This window comes from Bemisia tabaci, chromosome 8 (assembly GCF_918797505.1).
Source record: "Bemisia tabaci chromosome 8, PGI_BMITA_v3".
NCBI lineage: Eukaryota > Metazoa > Arthropoda > Insecta > Hemiptera > Aleyrodidae > Bemisia > Bemisia tabaci.
Window position 1 is genome coordinate 29,982,497 of NC_092800.1, and position 27,544 is coordinate 30,010,040.

Below are 27,544 nucleotides of genomic sequence, written 5' to 3' on the forward strand. Positions count from 1 at the left end.
GAGGGAAAAATCGAGGAAGAATCGAAATCACAGGTGTGTCCACGCGTCGCTTGGTTAACGGCTCTAAAATATGCGCGGAGCGTTTTGAAGACGGGCGCTAATTAATGATCTGCAATTAGTCACGGGAAAAAGTAAGGGTTCGAAAAAGGGTTCCTGTGCCATCGAGTGAATAAGGACAGATTGGCACTATTGCTATTGTGTTGCCCGGTAAACATGACCTATTTATACACGGCAGAGATGCTTTGTAGGGCACGGTGCAGGGATCTACGAGTTGGGAGGTTCCTCTAGAAATAATGACGAGCGGTAAGTTAGCAGCGGGGTGTTCGTGACAAAATGGATAGTTTCCAGGTTTAAAGCGTTTCCTCGAGTATAATGTGCGCGCTGGGTTTAATTAAAGTATTGGCAAAAATCCCTATCGGAATTTCAAGCGCGAAAATTAAAACAAGACTTGTAATCTAACCATTTTACAGTTTGTTGTGTTTCGTGCATTAAAAATCAAGAGACTTCAAAAACAACCGGTAACGGTTTATGATCTTGCAATAGTGAGATGTGCATAACAGTGCTTGTGCCATAGTTTTGATTGAGCTATGATCTGTGTGAGGATTTAAATAAACGAATAGGAATAAATTAATTTTTTAATTTTCGTCATCTTGTAAAAAAGTAGCATTGATGGTACAGGCACACTGTTTTCGGTTCTTTCGAGTACGACAGAGCAACAAACCCAATATTAAAAATAGGAAATTGACAAATTATTTTAAGATAAATTATGATGGATTCTAGATTATTCGTGGCCATAAGACTGCATTTTGTAAAAAGCAATTATATTCAAGGTTCATCCGTGAAAACACACATCCGCACAGAAAATAGAGTGGCAGATACCTGTTTCTAAAATGAGCGGGAAAATATTTTAATTCCTTATTACAAAATGTACTTAAATTGGGACCGTAGGTACCGTGGATTAATGCAGGCTTGGATAATTTGATCCTAAGAAACATGGCGTGGAAAATTAATCCGTAATATTTCACTGCTGAAAGAATCTTTGAAATTTCCAAGTAGATGTGTAATAAAAAACTTCAATCTAAATTACACTATGAAGAAAATTTATCTTTCAAAATTAGTTGAAAGAGAAAAATCAATGTTCCAAGGAATTTTGAAATCAAAGTGTAATTTTTCAGAAAAATACTCATTTCATCCTCACAGCAGCACGACTAAAATATTCTTACACTCAGTCATGGACAAACAGATCACAGTAAATGAAGACTCTAATGCACTATTTTCAATTTTTTCCCCCTTAAAATTTCACGAAAACAATAATTCATGCAACTATAAGCTTAGAAATCAGCCACCGGGAATTAATATTAATACTGGTCAAATAATGGGTAATTGAGGACTGATGGCACTAATGAATGCTGTTTTCTACAGTAGCGAGGCGTGAATGATCGATTATCGATATGACCCGATTTGAGCTGTGGTAAAGAATCGATCATCAGGATATTTGCTGCGAACGCCATTATAATTGATAATTTTCCATAGGTTTAAATGGTAGATCAATCGATAAATCGCAAAGTACGCCGCGCCGCACTGGTCTTTTACGAAAAAACCCCGCATCTCCATACAAAATTTTATATTATTTTTTTTTCAACACGTAGAGCTGCATCACGAGAAAACCTGATTATCCGCATGATCCATCTCGTCAGTTGGAGTATTCTCAGTGAATTACCACATTTTTATTCTGAAAATATTAAAGATGCAAGCTGGTTGATTTTTCAATGAAAAAATAAGAAGAAAACAAGAGGAAAAATTGCCAAAAGTAATGACAAAATCCAGAATAATTTTACGGCATCCTTGCCACAGACAGCACCCAGTGGACCAAGTCGAACACAATTTGGAAACTTTAAACGCTTTTAACTCCGTTTACGCAAAATTTTTAGGTTCTGATAGTGGTTTCATTGGTTTTTTCTTGACATTTATTTCCAGAGGCACCCGTTGAAATTGAATTTTTGGCGAAATTTGCATCAAAATTTGAAATTTTAGCCAAAAAATTTCACGTCCTTTCTATTAGCTTCTATTAGCTCGATCCACTATGTGCGGCAGCGTAAGGGACTGATTACAGCATCTGATTGAAGGAAATGTCAAAAATAAAGGTCTGAAGTATATTAGCGAGCTCCCCTCCCACGACGTGTTTTCACATTATCATTTTAAAATGTACAAATGACCTAAAAATGTTTAAAAAATAATAAAAAATCTTAGTCAGAGTGGATGAAAAAGAGCCGCCATGCCGCCAAGTCACCGGGGTTCGAGGGTCAGACGTTGAAACCCCTAGTCCCAACACTCATTATTCAATCGAGGCGAATTAACCATGGTTTTCCTCGAGGAGACGCGGTTCGTGTCCAGCGGTCGTGTATCGGTCCGATCCAAGGTCGAATTCTGGGGCCTTTTTCGGATTTTTGAAAAATAGACCCCACACCAACAACTCCTGTTGCATTGTCTTCGGTGGTGACGCAACCCTTGTGCAATTGGTCCTGGTTTGAGTTGAGGGCGCCCCTGTTCGGATCGGCTCCTTTTTTAAAGAGCCTTTGAAAAAATGCCTCATCATTTATCATTCCTCCGGATTCATGCACCTCGCCATCGTTTATTTCGTTGCAGCTGACCTGACAGGGTGGCGCTAGCGTCACATTGGCGCGGCAGAAGCGGCTGAAAATCGGTTCGAATTTTTTTATGATAGCGAAATCTCCGTACCTGATCGAAACCGAAGAAGTGTCTTTTGGGAACAACTCTTTGATCTTTAAAAAAATCCCCTATGATATTGAATCTTTTTTGTGCTAGTCATAGAATTTCTGATGAAATGAGATGGAGTCAGGCAAAAAATATGCCTAAAGACGAGGGGAAAATTGGGTTACCTTGTGGATAAATCACAGCCCTTAAGAGTTAATTTTGTATCATTTGGCGAAAAAATCTCTTGAAGTTGACCTTTTGGTAGCAATCGGACGTATTTTTATCAAACGAAACTATGTGCATTAAGGACATTAGCCCTGAGACCCATTAGAATACATGCATGACAGGGCTCACGTCATAATGCACATAGTTCCGTTTGACAGAAATACGTCCAATTTAAAGACTAGAGGACGAAAAAGGGGGTATTCAATTTAAAAGCTATTGAAGTTTGACAGGGCTGATATAATTCAGTTTAATAGCTTGTTACATGGTTGATAACGTGAGTTATGGCACGAAAATAGTACCATTTTCATTAGTAGTGGAGTATCAGTTCCTCAAACAGGAGGCAAAAACAGGAGACAATTAAAACATGAGACAGTAAGATTCCATAGGATTGAGGCTCTCTCATAAGGATACGACTGATCGAACGTCCACGTCGTAGGAGTGGTATCATCCGAAATGAAGGGGTTTTAAACTCATTCTGGTCGGACCCATTGACAAGCTCTGAATCCTAGCAGTTCATAATGTGTTTGCTCATCAATCTGCGAGACAAACAATTCGTGGAAGTAACTTTTTTAGCATTACTGTTTAATACAGTGGTGACACAAGTTTGACTAGTTTTAAGACGCATTATCACACAGCTTTTACCGTCCCGCCCTTTGAATTTATTCATCTTAATAAGCAAAACATTCATCCGAGAAGTGATTTTTTTTTCGGAGGGATCGAGGCGATGAGTGACCTAATCCATGGAAGAAGGATTGTAGATATGTTGCATCATAAAATCATCGAGTCAAGGAGCTAGAGGTCAAAGAGAACGATTGCTATTGAGGAATCAAGGGTCGAGTATTGTCCTTGACTCCTTTCTTTCTCGTCAGCGATACTATCAGAGACAACAAAAATATCAACAATCAGCACCATGCAAGCCTACAATCTAACCGTGAAAAAAACCCCGACGCGTGAAGCTCAATGCTAAATTAGATTACATTATCTTTGAAAAAAGGAGGTGAAGCTTTTTTAATTTAATGAAAGTCAAGCAGACAGTTTTTGACCCAAGATAGATGTCTTTTTTGCCAAATTTTGACCCGAGGAAACGGCTAAAACGAGTCTAAAATTATTGAAATCTTTCTGCCCATCGAGACCAATAATTCTAGTGTTTGTCGAGAAATTAATCTAAAATCAGCTTAACCGAACCAGACGTTGCGTCGTTTCCGCTCATCTTATTCCCCTTCAGAATGTCGTGCACCATTTTAACTTAAAATATGGGTGTATACCCTTCATTTTATTGGAAAATTTTAGAAAATTTTAAGGCGTTATACTGTCCAGTGTCTCGTTGTACACATGCTACTTGAGTGAGAATTAGGCAGCATGAAACGCTGGTAGGGTAGATCCAGGCAAATTCATTCTGTTTTACTTACTTATATTAGCATGGGAAATAAGAGCGTTCAACATTGATGGTTTCGTAATCTCGGATGACAAGACAAAAAAAAATGTTGGGAATTTCAACAATATTCCTGACTTATTTTGGCGCGCAGATCGTATTTGCACTAGAGGTATGGTTGAGTCAGCCAGAAACCTAGTTGAATCAACCATACCTCTGGCTATTGCGACCGCACGCTTGGCTGGTGCTAAAATCAGGCCGGAATATAGTTGAAATAATCATTATTTTGTTTTTCGTCAAACTTAAACAGAAAAATCCACTGAATCAGTCTGAGGCACTGTCCAAAGTAGAAGGCAGTGCTGCAGTCGTTGGAAATTCAAAGAAATCATGTCATCAAGAATATTCTTATTTTCCTTCCTCTCTCTTCACGTGAACAGATTATTTACCAAATCACGTAAGCGCCAAAATTGAGAATGCGAGAAAAACAAGAAAAACTGTTCTATTCGCTTTGTTGACAATCTTTGAATTCCCTAAAAAATGTAAGTTCTTTTAGGAGACTATTCTAAAATTAGATATGATTGATTACACCAGAGATAACAAAAAAAAAAAAAAAAAAAAAAAAAAAAAAAAAAAAAAAAAAAAACACCTCTACCACCAATATAGAGATTGGCACTTACGTGATTTGGAAAATAATCGGTTCATTTAAAGAAACCTGAAATATTAAAGTAAGCCTCTTCAAGGCCATGAGTTGCCTGCGCGATGATAACGAAGAAGCATGAAAGTTTCCTCACCGAATTGGGATTTTTTCCCTCAGTTTTTCAGGGATATACTTTAAGGACTGAAAAACATTTGGCTGTCGGCGAGCGCCCTAGCGACGGGTTCGCCTCGTCACCGTTTCCCGAGGGGTTACTAACGAGGAAGGGCGCGTCAGGGGCCGCGCGGAGGGGGGAGGGGAAGGGGGTTGCCGCTCGAGAAACATGCAAGAGAGCAGAACAGAATAATATACATACAAAATGGCGCTGACAGACTCAGGCCAACGCGCAGCACAGTGGACAGCCAACCTGGACGAACAGGAATCTAAAAAAAGATCCGGCTCAGCAAGACCGTATTCGATAGTGGTTCGATGTATCGTTTGGTTCAAAACAACAGAACATAACCTCAAACAAAAATTTTAGGATCTCAGTTGGGAAAGCTAAAAATGAGAACATTTTTGATAATTACGCTTTTCATTGGCATTTGGTACCTACTCAAAAGAATACAAAATCTATCACAAAAGACCCGTTCCCTCGGATTTCTAATTTGACATTTGAGGCTGCTGGCCAGGTTGGCCTAGTGGTTAGCGCGTCTGACTCTAGGTCAATAGGTCCCGGGTTCGAATCCCGGTGGTGGCGACAAATTTTCATGGAACTGATGAGTGGATCTGTAAGCAGAATTCGCTCGGCCTTAATCCGTGAAAATTTGTAAGCCCGAGCATGGATGTCTACCAAACTCTCTGATGTCTTCGGACAATAAATAGTGCCTACAGATGGCTGTAGATTCCTAAAGGAATAGAAGCCACTAAACTCTCAATTAAAAAAAAAAAAAAAAAAAAAAAAAAAAAAAAAAACTTTTGAGGCTATGTTTACATGTTGAACAAATCGATATCGATACTATCTCATCTGTTTGATGTATCGAATACGATCTTTCATGAACTAAATAACGTTCCGGGGCTCCGTCACAAGACATAAATCCGCGAATAAATAATTATCTTTTGTTGGATTTTTTGTGGCCCAACTTAAAAATTGAAGGCAGAATATCGATGTTAGCGACCTTCGCACCCCTTTTGAGTCTACTCTTGTCAATATGCCTACACGGTATAACATAATTGTAATTTTTTTTTTTTTTATTTTTTTTTTTTTTTTTTGTGAAAATAGGAGCAAACTTTTTTGCTGTCAAATTTTGAGTGATAATCTTGGAATCATTAATTAGGTTGGTAAGCTGTACTCATCGTTAAAAGGAAGGGGGTGGCAAATAATTAAATACTATTAAACTCTCATCAGAGTACTCTAAAAAGCCCACAAGGGAGTCATTTTGATAAGGAGAAGTTCGGCTTTAGGAGGCTGGAAAAAAATGAATGCTGAATCACATCATCCTCCGCGCTTTTGGCTTTATTTTTGAATACTTCGGCCTTAAAATCTAACACGCTATAAAATGTGTCTTTTTTACCCTTTTACATCGTCGAAAAAAAAAAATTAAAAATTGGAATGAGTTTAATTTAAATGTATGGATTCTTCTAAACGGGTGATGCCTGACAATACGATACAGAAAATTTAGAAACTTTAAAATGTTGGAAAGTCTTGTTTACGGCAGTTTCCTGATAAATGTATATTTCAAGACCTTGAAGGCAGTTTTTGAAAATCAGAGTTGTAACGTCACTGAGCGCTTCGTGCAAAATGTGCCTATAGATCAGGATTAGCACCTAACTTGGGGTCGGATTGGTCAAAGGCTCAAGGTAAAATGAAGAGTACAGAACTAACAATAAGTGGCTTTGCAATCCTCAGGGAACTTCGTTTATACTGGAGCAATTTTCACTGATGCGGGGTGCGGAATTTCGTATCATCGCATGTAGCGGAAAAGGCAAGGTTATCTGAAACGGGCTCTACACTGTTGATTAGGTTTTTATAATGATACAACTATTCGATCTCTGCGGTCATGCAAGGAAGTATCATTTTTCATTGAAGGCGTTTCATATGTGTCGACATGCTTCGTTAAAGAACTATCTGAAACAACCGCATTACTTACCAATCTACTTAGCTGCACTGTTGATCGAGTTTTTAAACGATACAACTATTCGATCTCTGCGGTCATGCAAGGAAGTGTCATTTTTCAATGAAGGCGTTTCATGTGCGTCGACATGTTTCATCAAAGAACCATCTGAAATAACTGCATTACTTACCAATCCACGCTGCCACACCGTTGATTGGGTTTTGAAATGATACAATTATTCGATCTCTGCGGTCATGCAAGGAAGTATCATTTTTCAATGCAGGCGTTTCTTATGCGCCGTCCCAATTTATCAAATATTTATCTCAAGCAACCGCATTATTTACTAATCTACGCCGCTCCACTGTTGATTTTTTTTTAATTGATGCAACTATTCGGTTTCTGTGGCCATGGTAGGAAGCATATTTTCACAATTGGACGTATTTATAATAAAAGGAACTATCAGCATAGGTTATAAGTGCGACATAGTTCCTTTTAGCATAAATAACGAATAAAGGATATTGAGGGTAACTGCCTTATGAACATCCAGAGGTAAAACTGGGGCAATATAAAACCCGCGTTCTTTCACTATGAATGTTTTAATGCATTTTTCACAGAATTATATTCTTCATTAATTTGTGTATGCTTGAACATTTCGAATAAAAATATTTATGACTCTCTCTAGAAATGAATATTTGTTAGCAAAAAATCTACAAAATTAGACTTTTACATGACGTTTTTCCTCAGTTTGACTGCCGAGTATGAGACCAAAAGTGGCCCATACTACCGTGCTAAGGAAGAACGCCGTATGAACATTCAAGAGTCGCCAAATTTCCCTTGATAAAACAAGTATTTTTTGACAGCGTTCATGCTTATTTTTCCTTGAAATTTTCAGATACGTTACATCAAGTTGCGCACGAAATTGTCTGAAAATTTTGGAAAATAATATTACCAATTTTCCCAGTATTTTCGGTTTTTATCTGAGGAAATTTGGCAATGTCTTAAGGCTTATACGGCGTGTTTTCCTTAGCACGGCAGCATAGCAATCTTCAAAATATTCCTTAACCAATTGAAAATAAAGCCAAAAAATGAAGCTTATTATAATGTAAAAGGATTTTTTGAGGAACCTGTATCATTTCATTTTCCTTAAATTGTTGTAATTGTTGTATAAATTGTAAATTTGACTTATGCCAGAGCTTTTTACTATAGGCTGTATGCATCAATAAATTCTATCTATCTATCTAATCTTTAAGGAACGTTGTCCCAATTGTGAAAAATATGAGCCCTCTGTGCGGCTTGGCTCCAATGCGACCCTGCTCTCCCTGGCCCTCACCGAATCCTCCTCTGAGCAGTCCCCCTCTCCCCCTCTCAAAACACCCAGCTCCAACCCAGGCCTCCATCCCCCCTCACCCTCGCCTCCCCTGGGGTCCCTCGACCGATGACGACCGGGCCAGCCATTCAATACGATCAGGATTAGAGCTCGACATAGTTACTCCTCCATTGATTTTTCCCCTCGTTATGCCGACCTTTCAACGGGCTTACGTTCTTTTTCACAGCTCTCCGTCCACACTGTTGAAAATAAACACACCGTGTTGGAAAAATACGCGGAAAGTCGCTTGTAAGCATGGGCGTATAAGATGTTTTTTTTTTTTCTCTTCCTTCTTCCAATGCACTGGAAAAAAACACATTGGATCTAGAGTCCAGACTCTTAATAACATCGACAAGAAAAAGAACTCTTGATTCAATCAGAATCTAGCTTAAATCAAGAACCAAGCCTCTTAATTTAAGTGGATTTCGTTTTGATTCAAGCAAAAATCCGATTGAATCAAGAGTATTTTTTCTTGTCCATGTTTTCAAGAGTCTGGACTCTAGATCCAATGTGTTTTTTTTCCAGTGTGTGAACAGGCTCAATCAAATACTGTGAATACTGCCATATACCGAGGAAAAAAACCGCATACATTTTTGGACTTTGCCAAAATCCTTTTGACAAAACACAATTTTACGCGAAATTTTAGACATTTGACGGTGAAAACTTCCCTCATCATTATTACAAGTTTATGTCATCAAACTTATGCGGACAAGATTGATCAAATGAAAGTGTACTAACTGCATGGGCATTTGGCAGCATAATTATGCTACTATTCGTGATTTTTGTAGTGTTACGAACACCGAAGGGTGCAAAATGCTTTAACTCACAACAAGTGGAAAAAGGATTTTCTCCAAGACATTTTGATGTAAATTTGACGGTAAAAGAGTTTAAAATTGAAACTTCTGAAAACGCCTCAGAAAGTCGCAACTGATTCTACGAAAAGTACGATGACATACCGCACTTGACATGCATGTCATATAGTATGAAAAAGAATTGAACAAGAATGTCTTTAAGAAAAAAAAGGAGAAGGAAAATAAGAAGAAGAAAAACAAGAAACAGTTTCACAAGCCGGACCCTTCAAGTGGAAAATCATTTGACACTCAAACGACTTTGACGCTTAAATGGGTAGCGTGCGCTCCGGCGAGATTCGAAGGAAAATTGTTTCCTCGGTTAGATTGTCTAACTGGGGGAACGACCTTGAAGGAATTGCTCAATGAGCGGGTGCTTGATGCGTCTGAGTGACCAATCGAGAGTTTAATTGAAAGGTCAGCGGATGAGCACTTGGTCACGCCTCGCGATTCGTTGGATCTTGCGAGCGACTCAACGAATAGAAACAACGCTGAATCTCGAATCAGAGCATTGATGCCGGGTATATTATGAAAAACTCATTTTTCCGCTAAGTTCGCTGGAGAGGAGGCTAATTGTGTTGAATTAGGAAAATTACTACTACTAACAAGTCGCTCTTACAGCGCTTCTCTAAAGAGGAAAAAAATTACCAAATTATATTCGGACCGAGCTTATCAGAAAGAAACCAACCGACATTTTCGAAAAAATTGAGTTAAGGATGATTCTGAGTCTGAATTCCTCCAGTTGTATTTTTTCTCCCACCAAAAACTATACGTCGAACAAAGAAAGTCTGTGATAAAAAGTTTGAGTATTTCACAATTTTTCACAAAAAAAGAAAAATAGTTATCGAAAAAAGGGAATAAAGTTTATTTTCTACATTGATTCTTATGGAGAAATGAAACCTCATAACTCTTTTTCTCAGATTCAACTTAATGTGGGTTGGTTCCTTTCTGATGAACTCGGTCCATTTGGACTTCTCATCTTTGGATAACAAAGAACTACTATATCTGACTCATTTTAGAAGCAATATATTATATAGTGCCGCTTAATTTTCCTCACGCAGATAGGTACTTTTGTAGATGGGTCTGAAACAGTAGATTTCAATTCCAAAATGCAGTCCATTTTCCGTAGTCAAATTTTTAAGATCTACCATGCTTCGCTTTTTAAAAAGAAATTCCTAAATTTTTTAACCTTTGGAAAGGATAAATCGGATACAAGAACAATTTATTCTTACATACGACCGTTCCACATTTTCCACTTTATGGAATCCTGTAAAATGTTTAAATAATCTATATTGTATGAGAAGTAATCATTCTGTCCCTGCAACATTTTATGTAGATGATATGAAATTCATATAATTACATAATTTACGGGGAATTTTTTTTTTTAAAACAAGTGGGGAGGTTAATTTCTGTTGAATTTCACATACCGAAGGAAGCCAACAGCGTGACGGAATGAATCTAAACGAGCTATCTTCAAACCAATCAAAGCCCACAACACCCAGCAGCGCGGCGTCAAAATTAAGTCGGATAATAATTGAAGGCATGGTTGCCATATCTTGCAGTAAAATGAGGCACACAATTTTCCTCATAAATAAAAGTAGCCATTACTTGATGATCTGATACACTTTGACAACGTGCTTGACATTCAATGACTCCAAGAATTCGCTCGTTTCGCGATGTTGGTTAAGACAATTGTGAAAAGTGTTATTATCCTCTTCTAAATCACTGTTGCGATTCTGGAACGTCCGTAGCTCAAACTTGATCCTAATTAAAAATTAAGGGGAGCTTCCTTTGGTCATTGATGAATGGTATACTTGGTCAATAAACTTGTCTCGTTGAAACCAGCATTGTGAGAATGTAAAACCACACATCTCCCGAAGCAGTGGACTTGAACTGTTTTTACGACCTCATCAGAACGAGAAAATACCTATTTAGTTATTGAAAGGGACTTTTCTCTTTGCAATTGAACTCAAAAGTAAACATATGAAGAGGGTGAGTTGAAAAAAATGGATAAGAGGTAAAAGGAAAAAGCACTGGAAGATGTAGCGGTAGGAATCCCAGAAGAAAAAGAGGAAGTAGAAGTAGAAGTCAGGGCCGGATTAAGAGGGTGGCCACATGGGCCGCGTTCCATGGTGGCAAATCTAAGGGGCGGTAAAAATTTGCAATTTTTTAAAGTGTAGGTATTAAAAAAAATCGGATTTATAAAAACAAAATTACAAACGAGAAAAGGCGACAAAATCTCTCATTCCCTGAGAGTATAGTAATTGCTAATTTTTTCGTCTCTTAGTGATACAAGAGACAGCACCTTCAATAAGTCGAGTTAAGAGAGAGATCAAACACAAAATTTGGCCTGGAACGGCGCGCGACTTAGAGAGAAATGATAACGAGGACTTGAGATGAAAAGGAGAAGCCCTCGGCGCGGCGATCGGTATGTAACACATATTAGCGCCTACAAGACTGCACGAATACTTCACGCATTGCATCAAACACAGCGCGGTCATTGCGGTCAGCGTGAAACGGATAGCGCCTACAAGAATGCATGAATACTTCACGCATTGCGCCAAACACAGTGCGGTCAGCGTGAAACGCATAGCGCCTACAAGACTGTCGGAATACTTCACGCATTGCGCCAAACACGGTGCGGTCTGCGCGGCGCGGCGGTGGAAGTTAAAATCATTGATCCACATTTATGTTTGTACTTTCATAATTTTTTCGTTCATTTCTTAAGAATGGAAGGCCTTGTCCACACAGAGATAGGTTTACGGAACTTAACTTTCGCGCAAAGTTCCGTGAACTTTTGCTAGTAGTGTTGACAGGGCTTTCCTAAAAAATGTGTTCAACCTGATTAGATGCGTCTTATGCATCCCTCCCCGCTGACACGTTCATTTGATGGTTTTTATCGAGTTTCAAAACGAATGAGAGGGGGCGGCAAAATACAGGCGGCCCATGGGCGGCAAGAAAGTGAATCCGGCCATGGTAGAAGAACTAAAAGGGGTAGATGTAGAAGTAGGAGAATAAAAAGAGGAAGTAGATGTAGAAGTAGCAGAAAATAAATAGGAAGTAGAAGTAGAAGTAGAAGAAAAAAGAGAGGAATAAAAAAACTAAATGAACTCTTAAAGAGCTCTTTTTGATGCTAAAGGAAGTAAACTATCCTCTCTCTCTCACCAGCAGTCGATTCTCCCTGATGTGATAATAGTTAAAGCTATAGAGTGATATAGCTATCTGATTTTTCGTTTACTTGTGCAACCCAATTTCCGTGGCCCCGACCGAAATTTTAATAAGCGCGTTCCTTTCCCAGCCTAGCCTATTGATCCATTCTATAACCACAGTTGCGCCTTCATCTTTTCAAGGTCAAAAACAAGAGACAAGGGGCCCCTCATCAAAACCGAACCGAACTTTCTCTGTCTGAAACCGAAGTCGCCAAGAACGCGGAAGCTTCCTTTATCGTTCCCCTAATGACAAAAAGACCTAACACCCATTCTTCGTTGGGCCCCGGAACGCATCAGTTTATACGAACAACGGGCTCGATCTTAAAATTAACTGACGTCTTTTTGTCACCGCAACGACGTTTTTCGCCAATGTCACCGGGGAACTTGAGAGTTGGCCTTCAAAGGGTGGGATAAAGTTTCCTGGCGGATGACGGGCTTATCAGACGGTGAACAGCGCTGCTGTGCTAAGGAAGAACGCCGTATGAACATTCGAGAGTTGCCAAATTGCCCTTGATAAAACATGTATTTTTGACAACATTCATGCGTATTTTCCCTTGAAAGTTCCAGGTATTTTAGATTTAATTGCCTACAAAATTGTCTGAAATTTTTGGAAAATAATTTTCAGAATTTTCCCAGTAAATTCGGTCTTCAACGGAGGAAACTTGGCAACGTCTGAAGGCTCATACGGCGTTTTTCCGCAGCACGGCAGAGCGGAGGGCGTCTGGGGGATCAGGGCCGGAGGGGCGAAAAGTTGGGAGCGGGCCATCAAGCTGAGTTGACAAGATGCTAATGGGCTTGGTGGAATGTTCGTCTTGCATCTGAGGTAAAGCGTCTGAGACGTTGATGCCATCTTGAGGAGGGTAGATGCTAAGGCCGTGTAGTTCGATCTACGAGTTTTATCAGCTTTGTCAACGGTGTCTTTACTTCGAGCGCTTCTGCCCTCGAGCTATGAACTCATGTCGAGATGGTCCGAAAGTCTGTCTTGCCAAGTAGTCGGTGTAACATTTTTGGAGCATCCCTTAATGGTTGAAAAGTTTTCTTCCAGCAGGGCCAGACTGGCTCGGGTGGTGGGTTGGCGATCTCTCTGGTCCAGATAATAATAAAGGGAGAGCTGTGAAAAACATGGAGGTGAACAGAGTGAAAATAAAAGCATTGGAATCTTTGTGACTCTCATGCTGAGTAAGAATTACTTCTTGCTCTTGCACGGAGGATTCGGGCCCAACCAATAGAAAATTAGGTGTCCGGCTTGGTTTACACAATAAAAACTACTTTCATAAGAATCAATTTTAATTATGTATTTAAAATTCTCTGTTTTTATTTATCCATGCGTTAATTTTTTCTGAACCAAACACATACGTCGATACATAAATACAATTTAGGAATATATATTTCCCCGCAAGGCGAATTCAAAGTGATAAACAGTAACATATCTCGCATGAAATAAAAAATACGAGGTAACGTCACCACTCCAACGTCTTGGCTGGACGTGTAGTGGCTCCAACGTTATGGTTGGGCGTTTGGTGGATTTTCCTGTTTTCATTCTCGAGCAATCGTAACATCTGAGAGTGATACCACTATTCGGCCACGTGGGAGCTCGGGTTGCCTATACCGAAAACTGAAGGCAAACTGACAATGAGGAAATGTCAGATGTAAAAGTTTTTCAAGGTTCCTGAAGTTAAAAAATTCCCGAATAACTCATGATTTTTGAAGTTCATGGTTGCCTTGACATTTACTGTATTTTTTGACAAAATTAACTTCAGTCGGTCGCCAATTTTTGAAAATTAGTCAGGAGGGCTGCTGGATTTTGTCCTTCTGGGGTTATTCTATTCTTTAAGCCCCCTCCCGCGGTGCACGGCTTGGACTCCTGTAAGTACTCGTCATCCGGGCCTTTTTCCATACCGTTGGAGTGCGCGACATGTTTAAGGTAGACTCAGATTTTTCATGTGAGTGGAAGATTCAAAAACCAACGTTTAATTAAAATGTTATCAGTCGTTTCTTGGTTTAGAATTAATTTCATTAATTTTCGTTACGCGAATTGTGTTTTAAGTGAAATTTTGAAGAGGAAGCATCTATCAGAATAAAATGTATACCTTTTCTAGTGTTGCACGGACTCCTCACCTTGGAAAAAAAACACATTGGATCTAGAGTCCAGACTTTTGAAAACATTGACAAGAAAAAGTACTCTTGATTCAATCAGATTTTTGCTTAGATCAAAAGGAAATCCGCTCAAATTAAGAGGCTTGCTTCTTGATTTAAGCAAAAATCCTATTGAATCAATAGTATTTTTTCTTGTCGATGTTTTTTAGAGTCTGGACTCTAGATCCAATGTGTTTTTTTTTCCAGTGCAGGCTCCAGAAAAAAGGATCGATTGTTTTTAAAACCTCTTTCGGTCAATTATTCTAAATGCCAAAAGGAATGGCAGCCTTTTAACAACGGCAACGTCGAACTTGAGACGGAATCTCCGTCTGAGGTGAGAGGTGTGATTAGCCGGGAATCGATTGGCAGACTCCATACTCCTGTCATCCAGTCAAGCCCCGTTACGGAGTCTCGACTCGAAATCCCTCGTTGAAAGTTTTTGACAGGGCACTTCTCTCTCCATAAAAGTTCTGTCGGAGCGCCCTCCGGCCGTCGCACACTTTTACCCCACTACGATGAAAACATGAACAAGTTGCAGCCATCCAGAAGTAGAACAAGTCATTTGGTTTGAGACAGTTGACTTTTAGCGATTTGATTATCTTCACCTTGCGTTTTGAATCAAAAATATAAATAGAGTCTGACTCTATGTTCAAAAGGATCGATAAGTCTGCGAAGAGGAATAAGATGAACTTCCTAGAAGAATTTTATTATTGGCATATGTACTTTGTCAGGAGATGTCACAGTCTCCTCGAAGTGGACCTTTTGGCGGCAACAACTCACAAACAAATGAATGTTTTAATAAATATGAAAACAATGTCCTTAAAAATATTTGTGCAAGTCTCAAAAGTTTGGAATGAGTCAGATTGTTTGTTTTCCGTGGCGTATTTCATTAGAACGTTCCAAGTTGGCGTAACGTATGCGCTGAGGGGTTGAGATTAAGAAGACGGACGAAAATGGCGTCATGTGATTCATGCGCGACCCTTGTGTAAAATTTGAAAAAAAAAATCCTAAATTCTTCACTTTCGAGAAACCGTGCCCGTTTATTTCGATGGTTATTACCGTTTTCAAATCTACTTGTTGCCACATTTTATTTGGATTACATTTTGCAATAAGGAACCACTATCTTTGGCTCGTCCATTAAAGCACCTATCTGCGTATGGAAACCAATGGCACATATGTTGTTCCTAAAATGAGTCACAAATGGAGGTGCCTTATTGCAAAATGGAGTCCATTTGATCTCTCAGGTCACATAATACTACTACTACTACTATAACAATTCGCTCTTATAGTGCTTCTGCGCGCTCTGCGACACTTAACCGCCACTGATAGCGATCCTCCTCTCGGGTTCATATTTCACTCAACTTGTTGGTAGTGTCATGAACTTTATTATCCAATCCTACCTACAGTTACGAGTGTATGGTACATTTTTCAAAACATACGTTTTGGGCGATGATCCCGCGTTTGGGCAACCATGTAAATATTGCTACCCCGACACATAATAATAATTCTGTTGGTTTTTTTCTGTTTCAGCCAACGGCTCCTTCCAGCCAGGGATGGAACCAAAGCGACAACGGACAGCCTACACGAGGCACCAAATCCTAGAACTAGAGAAAGAATTCCACTTCAACAGGTATCTAACGAGGCGGCGGCGAATAGAGATCGCGCACACTCTGTGCCTGTCCGAGCGGCAAATCAAAATCTGGTTCCAGAACCGGCGCATGAAGTGGAAGAAGGACAACAAACTGCCCAACACCAAAAACGTCCGGCGGAAAAATGGAACCACCACGGCGTCCGGCAAGAAAAACTCGAGGAGTAAGAAAAAAGCCAGCCCGATCACCGAACTAAACAACGTAACCAGCTCAATTAGCGTCGACGATATGTCGCAAAACAACTCCCAGTACAACGACCACCACCTCGTGCCGGAGTCACCCGAATCCGCGCTCATGAACCTCCACGGTATCTCCCCATCGTCCCCCAATCTCACCCCCCTGAACTCCCACCTAGCCCCCCTCACCCCCTCGTCTCTGCACTCGAATATGAGTAATATTAACACGTCACAAGCAATACCGATCAAGTCAGACTACGGCCTTACCCCCTTATAACCCTTGTCGACTCCATGTAAATACGAACTGTAAATGCGACTTTTAATTTTTTTTTTTTTTTTTTTTTGTAAGTTGAACATTTGTACCGTACTATTTTTTTTCCTGTACAGGTTTGTTATTTCTTTCGTATGCTCAGTGACGGGAGTTTTCGCAAGGGCCAGACCCTCCTTGTCCAGCCTACTCACTCTATTTGCGATTTTGCGAGAGGCGTGTTACTAGTTCTGTTCAAAAACCATTTTTAGTGCGAGTAATAATGACTGTTTGAACCAAAAATATTGTCCAATTTCCAGGTGTGTATGTCTGGACTCATTTTAAAAGAAAAACTCTGAAAATTCCTAGTCAGGCAACTCAAATTCTATCCGATACAGCCAGACTCTCCGTTGTTCTAAAAATTAGTGGCGTGGCGTGCTTTGCGATATATCGATTGTTCTGCCATTTGAACCTATAGAAAAGGATCGATAAACAGGGTGTTCACAGCGAACACCTTAATAATAATCGATTCTTTACCATAGGTTTAAATGACAGAACAATCGATACATCACAATTCACGCCACGCCACTGCTAAAAATGATAAAGTCACCGTTCGACGGGCACACAATATTTCCGTGGCAGTTCATAAAAAGCTTTCAAAGTTGGGATTCTGATGATTGCTGTCCACTATCTTATGGCCAGTGGCGAGGCGTGAATTGTGATACATCGATTGTTATGCCATTTAAGCGTATGGAAAGGATCGATAAACAGGATGTTCGCAGCGAACACCTTAATAATCGATTCTTTACCATAGATTTAAATGGTATACCAATCGATACATCGAAATTCACGCCACGCCACTGCTTATGGCTTAGTCGTTGTCATAGTGCGTAGAATCAAAGTGCACACATGAGTATCGTACACTCTTTGTGCGTATTGCTAGTGCTATGTTGGTAATGTCCGGTACAAAATCAGCATATCCTAATGATACGTTCAGCTCCATTCTGACACTCGACAAGACCAACCACTTAATTAAAATTTTGATTCAGGCGACACCCGAGTTTTAACCAAACGAAGTTTATGGGATCTTTGTGATGTACTTTGAACACAACCACTATCCTTGCAAAATCCATACCGATATGAGTACGCAAAATTGTTCATCTCAAGGCCTGGCTAAAATTCCACTGTAAATATTCGGTTAGCCTTTCAAAACATTTTCCTTCTCTAAGTTAATGTGTATGTGTGGGCTGTTCTTCGATAAGTGAAAAAATAAACCAAATTGATCAGCGTAAATTGATCTCAGTTGAGGCTTCAAGGGCCATCACGCCCTCAGTGTATTGCAAAAGTTTGAAATAATTTTTTACGCTAGAAAATGAAACACTTTATGGACAGGAATCATCCGTTAATTTGCGCAGCTTATTGGTCCAAAGTATTCACAAATTTAATGTATATAATATTAATTTTAAATCTGGAATGAAGCTTAGCATTTTGCCTACCATAAATGAGTACTATAAGTACCAACCCTTCCTCCGTTATAAGATACCGATGATGTAAGGCTTACAACCTTTTAGTACCACTAATTAATTCGTAATCCTCTAGTCTTACATATTTATGCACTTCTGCTTCGACTTAACTTCAAATTTAGCTACACATTTTACCAGAAGTTCACTTACAGCTTATTTGCAGAACTTTTGCTCTCAATAATACTGAATGACATCAAAAGAGCAGCGACACTACTTGTAAGTTAGCAGCACACCTACTCTGAAAGAATATGTTGCAGGTAAACATATATTTGTTTTTCTAAAACATTGAAACCAAACTATACAAACATAAAGAATGTGAAATCATACTCATCATACTGTAGGTAAGATATGTTGATTTTGGGTTACGGAGAATTAAAATTGACGTCAATGTAGTGTAAACATAAACAACCCCCAAAACTCGGCTTTTAAAGCATCTTTTTCTTTTCCTCTTATATTAAGACCTTAAAAATGTTTCATTTTTCGTCTTTCTCATGCCATTTTAATTTATGTACGAAGACCAACTTTTAGCTGCTATTCTTTCTGGGAGTGTCGATGCTTGTTTATAATTTTGAGTGACATTTTCTCATGATGAAAAGACCAGGCTCCAGATGTTTTGTCCTTGGACCCAAACATCACCTCACGTGTGCATACAGTAGAAAACATCATAATATCATTCAAGAGATCTGTGCTTTCCATAACTTAATTTTAGATGAGAGTTCACTTGTACTTTAATACTTGAAGAATTAGATAAATAACGATGCAGTATCCACAGAAGTCTGAGATGCAATTATGCTCCCATTTATAGCCATTTCCACATAACGTTGGTTGAGTTAATAAATATTATCAATGCAAGGATTTGACTTTTGATCCTCCGAGTAAGTGTACTATTCATTTAAATTTTAAGTGTAATATTCATTTAAATTTTGAGCGTAATATTCATTTAAATTTTATCCGAAAAACAAAGTAGAACACAGAAGTAAGACGATTATCATTACTTAAAAACCAAGTGCGTGATTTAACATCATTCTTTTGAAGATCGGATGTCTTTATAATCAAGCGCAAGAAAATAATTTTCCATGACTTTGAATTTAAAAGTTGAAATTTGAAAATGTTTATTTTCCACACAAGCATGAGTCTCTTCGCCCAGATGTAAACAGCGCCATCCATTTTTGTCTCCTTCAATATCGTACCTCATAGCAACCTGCTGGGTGACTCAGCTTTTCTCAGCTTTTTCATTGCCAAATTTAAACAAAAAAGACTATCATCTCCCGAGCACAAAAATACGTGTAATTATTGCAGCGAACAAGTAAATTTTGAAATCTCTGTATGGATATTTGAGATAAGTAGTAAGTGATGCACTTGTGAAAAATTTCTCTAATGATAAAGAATAAACTTCTTTTTTCTGTTTTTAAGAAAATGGAAAAAGAAAAAAAAAACTTATCCTAAGAAGACCGCTCTGAAATGAGCTTTTAAAATTTTAATTCGAGGAAACTCTTTATAAGTATTTTCGTCTATAAACTTTTCTCCTCTCCATTCTAAAAGGGTTTCTTAAAATTTTATTTCTACAGTTTTTAAGAGTTTGTGATAAGTCCTCTAAAATTAGCATTGTGATAAGGGTCCTAAGTGAAGGGAAATATTTGAGAGTATCAAATGAAAATTACTATTATATTATACCAATCGTTCATTGATCTTCGGATTTAGTAGAATTTATGTTCTCTGCATTTACATGTGTTCAGATTATGGGTGTCTGAAAAAAGCTCGTAGGATGAAAGTTCTTCTCCAACTGGAGCCCCCACTTTTTTCACTCCCTTTTGGTTCGACATCTCTACGGTGTTCTTAAATTGAATTCCCCCCTTTAACCCCCCTTTAACCCCCCTTTAACCCCCCTTTCATCCCCTTTTCACCCCCCTTTCCACCTTTTTAACCCCTTTCCAAAGTTTCTGGATGATGGGTTTGGCATTGAAACTTCGATTCCTCCCAACTCTTATTTCTTCTGTATTTTCGTTTGAACGTGGCACCAACGAAGGTCACTGAATACTCATGAGTCATCGAAGACTGAAGGCTCTCAATGGCTCAAAGCCACGCTTCCCCTCGGACTGCCTCTGTGTGAGTGCAAGTGTTCTTTCCTTAGCCGCGGCTCCCCTCAACCTCGACTCATCCACTTCAGTGGCCTGGCGTGGTTTGCGATATATCGATTGATCTGCCATTTAAACCCACGGAAAAGGATCGATATACAGGGCGTTCGCAACTAACACCTGATTAATCGATTTTTTACCATAGCTTCAAATGGGGAAATATCGATTATCGTTCATTCACGCTTCGCTACTGATCCGCTTCATGAAGGAAACCAAACTCGACCAACAAAGGTTTTCGATCGTGATGAGGTTGGCCGACCCTCACGCGGAGCCTTTAAAATAGCTGCAACCGAGATTGCACTGAAAAAAAATTATCGGCGTCTTTACCAAGGTCCGTCGGTACCTTTACCATCTCACTTTTTTTACCAATTATTGGTAATTTTACCAACACAGACTGGTAAGCTTATCTAAAAATGGGTATTTTTACTGTTTTTTTCAGGTAAGAATACCACTTTTATTGGTAATCAATTCCCGGTAACTTTGCCATTTTATCTCAGTCTATAAAAAGTATTGGCGTTTTTACCAAGGTCCAGTAAAATTACAGAGAAAGTTCAATCATTTTATCAAGATTTCTCGGTAAAATTACCAATTCCATAAACGGTAATTTTACCAAGAAAAAACTGGGATCAAATAGAACCCTGAATTCTTGGTAATTTTACCATTTTCTTAGTAAATACACCGAGATTTTTTTTCAGTGTGGATCAACTAAACGCGCATATTTTTCTTCTGCTCCGTTTGTTCTCTTTTTTCAACGTGGCTAAAGAGAATTTTTTTTCTTCGAAAAAAGTATGCATGATAACAGATTAAGAAATTCATCATAATCGGTGATATCGGTGATCGGTTTTTCATGAAAGGAAGTCGTTTAATTTTTTTAGTATATCATGTGCAGTGCAAGAGTTGATAAAATGATAATCCATCGATTAAAACGATGAAAATTATCCCAGGAATGATAGAAAAAAGAAATCAAATGAGGCAAAAGAGAACATATTCAAAGCCGGAACACCTCGCAAGTTACAACAGTGCGTGAATGGTCGATGGTAGTGTGTAAAATTAGGTAAATTATTGTTGGAAGTTTTTTGGGGCGAAAAAAGTGACTTTGGTGAAGTTTATCTTTCTTTCGAATTGTTCTTTGTATAAATGTCACATAAGCTCGAGTGTGTGAAGTTATGTTGCGAGGCAGATAAGGAAAATACTTAACCGCATGGAGTGTTTTAGTTTAATTTTATTTGGTGATGAATCAGTCCTGATTACGTGATAAGTGTAGCCCGGATAGCTCAGTCGGTAGAGCATTAGGCTTTTAACCTAAGGGTCCTGGGTTCAAGTCCCAGTTCGGGCGCTTACATTTTACACACCCTGCTCCGCACACATTCATAGCTTCCTCATATCACTCGGCCGATAATAATATAGTAAAAATAAGTAAATACCAGAAAATATACAGCAAAGTTGTTTCCGCCCCGTTAAAGTACACCTATAAAATGATTTTGACGAATTATTTTATTATTTGATTCAGTGCCCTACTTCATTTTTCTCAGATTCACCGAATTCAAAAATAATAAAATGACGCATTAAGATTGCTATAAAAAGAATTAATGGAAATAGAATAGATAAAAAAGAGGATGGATATAAATACACCAAGATAAGAAAAAAAACAATATTTAAACTTCGTTTAAAAACATTCCCATCTTTAATCCAACATTATCTTCACCAGCACCATGCCTTGCACCATGTGTTTGCGGGGCTGCACTAATGGTAGGTGCATGTAGACCTGAAACGCGTCTGAAGTTGCTTTCTGATTGGACTATACTTACTAGTGTTGCGAAAAACAGCATAACTATAAGATGGAAATTAAACTTATATGAGATTTTTCCCTCCATGACGTCCCCTTACCTCTGATTGGATGATCGCACCTACCTCTGACAATGTCATTAATTTGAACCACAATGTGTAATGTTTCAAAATTAGGGAAAAGTGAGCGGCAATATTGAAAAATTAGCAGTTTTGTATAATCCTTCCTCAGATAACCTAAGAATTATTGCGATTAATATATTTCTGCACTCATGTATCTCCGCATTGTGCACTGGAAAGGCTCAACGTATGCTCTTTTGGACCGTCTCGCTTCCTTCGCGTAGCCGCAAGCGATTAACTCGTGAAAATGCCCAAATCCAGGCCGTTCGGGCGTGGAGCGCCGCTAATCCAGTCCCCGTTTTTTGGGGCGCATGGCCGCCGAGTTTAGAGCAGGGCTGATCGCGGCATGGGAGTAACTCGTCAGAAACACACCCCCGGAAAGTACACAAAAACACTCCCCCACTCCGCCGAACTCCACTCCTCTCTTCCCATTCCTTGTTAAAATAATGTTCTCATCTTGCTCTTCTCCCAACCCTCTAATTTCCGCTTCGTTCAACACTCTTTCTTCGTTCTCTCCCCTCCCCGCGTCATCGCACCCCCTTCTGGAACCCTCTTAGGGGCTCTCGTGCTTTTTGTGGAGATGAATACAGCGCTGATTACATCGCGAGGAGAACACGGTGTTTGAATAAGACATAATCAACGGTAGTTGCCATACTTACGGGCTGTTCCAGAGTGACGTCATTCGAGTATGTTGGGTAGATTTATTGCAGAATCGTGCTTCAAAAGCTTACAAATTAGCAAAAATGAAAAAAATGTCCTGCACAATATTTCAAAAACCGAAAATGGCCGAGACAGACATTTTCTTTATAACAAACATATGATTCCAACTATCGGGTCAGTGAATATCATAGGTTATGCCATAGTGATTTTATCAAAGAATTTATGTAATTTTTTTTATATGTTCTGGTTTTCTATTTTCATTCCTAATGAAACCGAGGGTGATTAAACCGCGCAATTACGTTGTTTCGGTTTTTTTTTCTTTCCTTTTTTTTTGTATTAGGCAATTTTTCAGCTCATAACGTCAAAATCCTGTCAAACGGATAAGCGGCCTATTAAATGGGAAAAACTCTCTAATAAACTTTAGAACACGGCAAAAATTTAGAAAATGATTCTTAAAAGATAAATCTTAGCCGAAGATGTAGACTTTCTGTCGATGTCGCCTTGTTTAATTGTATTACTAATTTGGATCAAAACTTGTACCCGATGGATGTACCCACCGAGTTTGTAGAAAAGGACCTGCCTTTCTCAATTAAAATCTTTGATTTGATCACATACATATTCGCGTATCAATTTCCTCTTCTCGTATAGAGTAATAAATTATGTTATTCTGGTTTTTTTTCTCGTTAGCCTCAAATCTAGTCATTTTAGGTACCTATTTTCTCTTTTGTGTACTCATAAGATTGTACTTCTATGTACCCCATGATAAATAAATCATGTCTATCTTTAAGAAAGCTCAAGATTATAGACCTTTACTCTTGCTCTTATTGTTATATAAAGGCTAAGTATGGGAGTGGGGTTGTTTACAAGTGCTCTCATAATATTTTAGAACGTTAAAATTAATATGGACGAAGCACAAAAACAAAGACATTAATTTGATTTCATTGTTTGAAAGAGTGATACAACTTTGAAACATTTTCTATTTGTCGTTTTTGAGTAGAAAACTGTGTTTCGATATGTACGCATTTTTGGAATTCCTGTAATTTAATGGAAGTCCAGGTATTTGAAAACTTTGTGCCTCTTTTTTCTTTATGCTTACTTGTAAGAAAGTATTTAAAAACCCTGTGCAACCCAACAAACTTATTTAAGAAAGCAGTTACTTCTCGCTATCTTTGTTCAATGCATCTCATCAAATGTACCTAAATTTTTGAAAGCACTATCTCAACTTGAATACTGTAGCAAATGAGTTTTTTCTGCATTATTTAGATTATTGTTTCTATCGGTTTATCGTGAATACTGTTCAGTATTTGTAGAACGTTAGATTTTTTATCGAAAAGCGAAAAAACAGTTTAAATTTTCAATAGACACGCGTAGAGGAGAAATTGAGAACAAATATTTTACCAGCCCTTATTCGACAGAGCTCTGTATAACCGTATAATAGAATCAGAAGGTAACACAACCTAACTCAATTAGCTGTGCACAATGATGTATGCCTGAAACGACAAAGACTTATGTATGATATTTGAACATAATATATGTATTATATACGTTCCCTGTTTTAGATTGTGTAGACTTATGTATCTAAACCTCCTTATTTTTCAAAATAAAACTGTAAATTGACTTCCTACACCGATCAAATACTTATTTTTAATGCTTTCACAAATTTATGACCTTAATAATATAGCATAAATTATAGGTAGATCTCATACGCTTTGTCCTCAAAGCCCCTCATTTCGCAGCTCAGCGGGCTGATTGTCGAAATTGATAGACAAATCTATAGAGAAAGAAGTCATTGGGAGTATGGAGCGATCCTGTTGGTTGAAAAGGGTGGTTCTTATAGACTGAGGGAGTAAATGATGAACTAGTCCTTCCTGGGTTGCCGTTAGTTAGTCTATCACCTACCCCCGTCGTCCATTGCAACCACCCGCTTTCAGCTTCCACCAATAGGATCTCTCCATATCCCTTTTGTCATTTTTGTCCATAGCTTTGTCTATAAATTTCAAGAATCAGCCCACTGTCCGCATTCCATCTATATCTGTATCCTTTCTACCTATGAGATATGCATTCACAACCTTGTCTGAAACATGTTGCGGCAACGAATTCTTCGTCGTTGCAGGCGTATGGCATGAAGCAAGTGGCTAGTCCTTGAACGTTGCTTCATGCTGGCTAAAAGCTGCTGCGACTCGAACCCACGATAAAGCTCTCGAAAACAAAGAAGTGGCGAGACGCCATACCAGAAAAACGGCCCGCGTCCAGATACCTAACACTCAACGAACGTTGCCGAGTTGTAAACTTATACTACTTGGGCACTTTACTACATAGAATTGTTTGATAGGAATAAATAGGAGCGAGGATACATCCATAAAAACACATATTATTCATTAAGCCAGATAAGCGCGGCGTTTTTAGAATAAATCCAATATTTCCCTTTTTTTCTTAATTTTATTTTTTGAAATCTTTTGAAAAACCCTTTTTGCTTAAATTTTTCAGGTTCAAGATCTTCATGAAAATTTGTATTGAAATTTAAACTAAAAGAAAAAAAATCCTTTTATCCATTTTAACCAGGCCATTTGAACTGACGTGTTTAGTATCAACCTATCGCTTTCATCTTGTTTTACTGTACACTTCTGAAATTTTAAAATAAGTATCTATCTGGATTAATTCTTGTGAAGTAGTGCACTTTTTGCGCTTACGCCCAGGAAACGAGCACCACTCAAAGTTATTTGAGGATGATATTCCTTCTTTTTCATATTTTAGATAAATGCACTACATTACAAAAAAAGGTTATTGCACCGATCTTTTCAGCGTGGGTCCAAGTTTGAAATGTTTTATTCTCTTGAACCGATAGAAATCGCTTTATTTAATAGCATCGTTCGTAGCATACCTTTACAAGAAGCGCAGAGCAAATGAATTGCATCTTGCAAAACGAAACTAAGAGCATTGCAGTGTTGCTGAGATTGCGTGACTTCCTCGGTACCTATTTAAAGAAAAACCTGATCAGCTGAAACAGTTTTTGTTATACACCCTAAAAATTTTAAATTTAAGACAATGATTACCGTGTGAATTTCATATTTTTGCATGATTTCAGCACTATTATTGCAAAGGGTGAAGTTGCACCATCTTAATAGCATTGCAATACTCTTGGTTCCTTTTCGCAAAATGCAATTTGAATACCAACTAAAAGCTCTCAGCATTTGTGCCATTCACCTTAAGGTGATTCGTCAAGCTCAAATGACGTGGTCGAACTGGCATGCGATATATCGCATCGATTAGGTAAAGCATCTAGGCAGATTTTGAATTTTTAGCAAAAAAAGGACGATAGCCCTTACGCATAAGCCTAAAGAATCATTCTGAACCCAAAATTGGCAAAAGTCAGAAAAATAAAAGCGGAGTAGTGGTAAGATTAGATCGACAGCTATCGATTTCTGTATCAAATGCGAATTTTTCCTAACACTATTGTGCTTTCATTTTTCCGACTTTTGCCAATTTTGGGGCTTAGAATGATTCTTTCGGCTTACGCGTAGGGGCTATCGTCCTTATTTTCGCTAAAAATTCAAAATCTGCCGAGATTTTTGACCTAATCGATGCGATATATCGCGCGCCAGTTCGACCACGTCACTTGAGCTTGACGAATCACCTTACGAAAAACTTGGATGCTCGTTACCACGAGCCGACATCAATGTGAGCGATACACATTTTGATTTTGAATCTAATTAGACGAAGACAATGCCGCCATGGGGCCCCACCAGCCCCGCGGGTGTCTCCGCCCTTGACTGTGCCTCGAGACTCCTCTAACAGTTAGAGACAAAAGAGCATCCCTATGGAGAAAAGGTTACTCTATCCATGGATAACAGCCCCCCCCCCCCCCCGCATCCAGGAGCAGACTCAGCCTCTTGATGCATGGTCTCCGATCAAAACCTTGACGGGGAAATATATCTCGAATATGACGTGTTTGTTTATTCACGGGACTAATCGTGGATCTACTTTCAGAGATTTTTTTTTTTTTTTTTTTGAATGAATGACTGCTGGTATTTATTGGCGCCTGGAGCTTGGCGCCATGGCTAAGAGGTGACAGCAAGTAATTTGAACTCCGTATTAGTGAAGTAATCAGAAATATAACATTGCTCAAAAAATCATCGCGGGGCTGCTCAAAAAGCAAATTCGTATTTTTTTTTATGTTTAAGTGACTTTATATTTAACAGCTGTTAACTGAGAATACTTTGGAAAGGCGTAGAGTAGTTATTATAAATTAAAGAGTTTTGAAGTCAAATGGGATTGTGAAAATTAGATCAGTCACCAGTAAGTTTTAGTATTAAGAGCATGGGAATTTTTGATTCTGATTATTTCAAGGCAAATTATCGAGGGAAACTTTAGGGTGTCACTGATTATGTCAAGAATTAACTTTCAAGTTCACCAAAAGTTTTTGCACTTTGCTGAGTTCAAATTCTTCACATTTACGCCACAATGATTGAACATGAGAGCGAAGGCACAACGACCGTAGACTAATAATGAAGCCACTTCTTTATCAGTTACAACTAATACTTGGGAGATAGTTGAACGCAATTGCTTTCATGTATTCAGCTCTATCTTACGATCAACAGAGAGAATGATATTGAACAGAGGGTAAACTCTGGTC

The 27,544-nt window shown here is 38.6% G+C and overlaps 1 protein-coding gene and 1 non-coding gene across 2 annotated transcripts in view; both read left to right on the forward strand.

Annotated features, from left to right (window-relative positions):
* Positions 1-24,535, forward strand: part of Dfd (homeotic protein deformed) — a 44,946-nt gene extending 20,411 nt beyond the window's left edge. The window contains 1 exon segment of the mRNA XM_019046868.2: positions 16,147-24,535. Within this exon segment, the coding sequence (XP_018902413.2) occupies positions 16,147-16,718 (572 nt within the window). The 3' untranslated portion in view covers positions 16,719-24,535.
* TRNAK-UUU (transfer RNA lysine (anticodon UUU)) lies at positions 21,610-21,682 on the forward strand. The gene has a single exon. It is a non-coding gene; the product is annotated as a tRNA-Lys (tRNA).
* Positions 24,536-27,544: the final 3,009 nt, after the last annotated feature.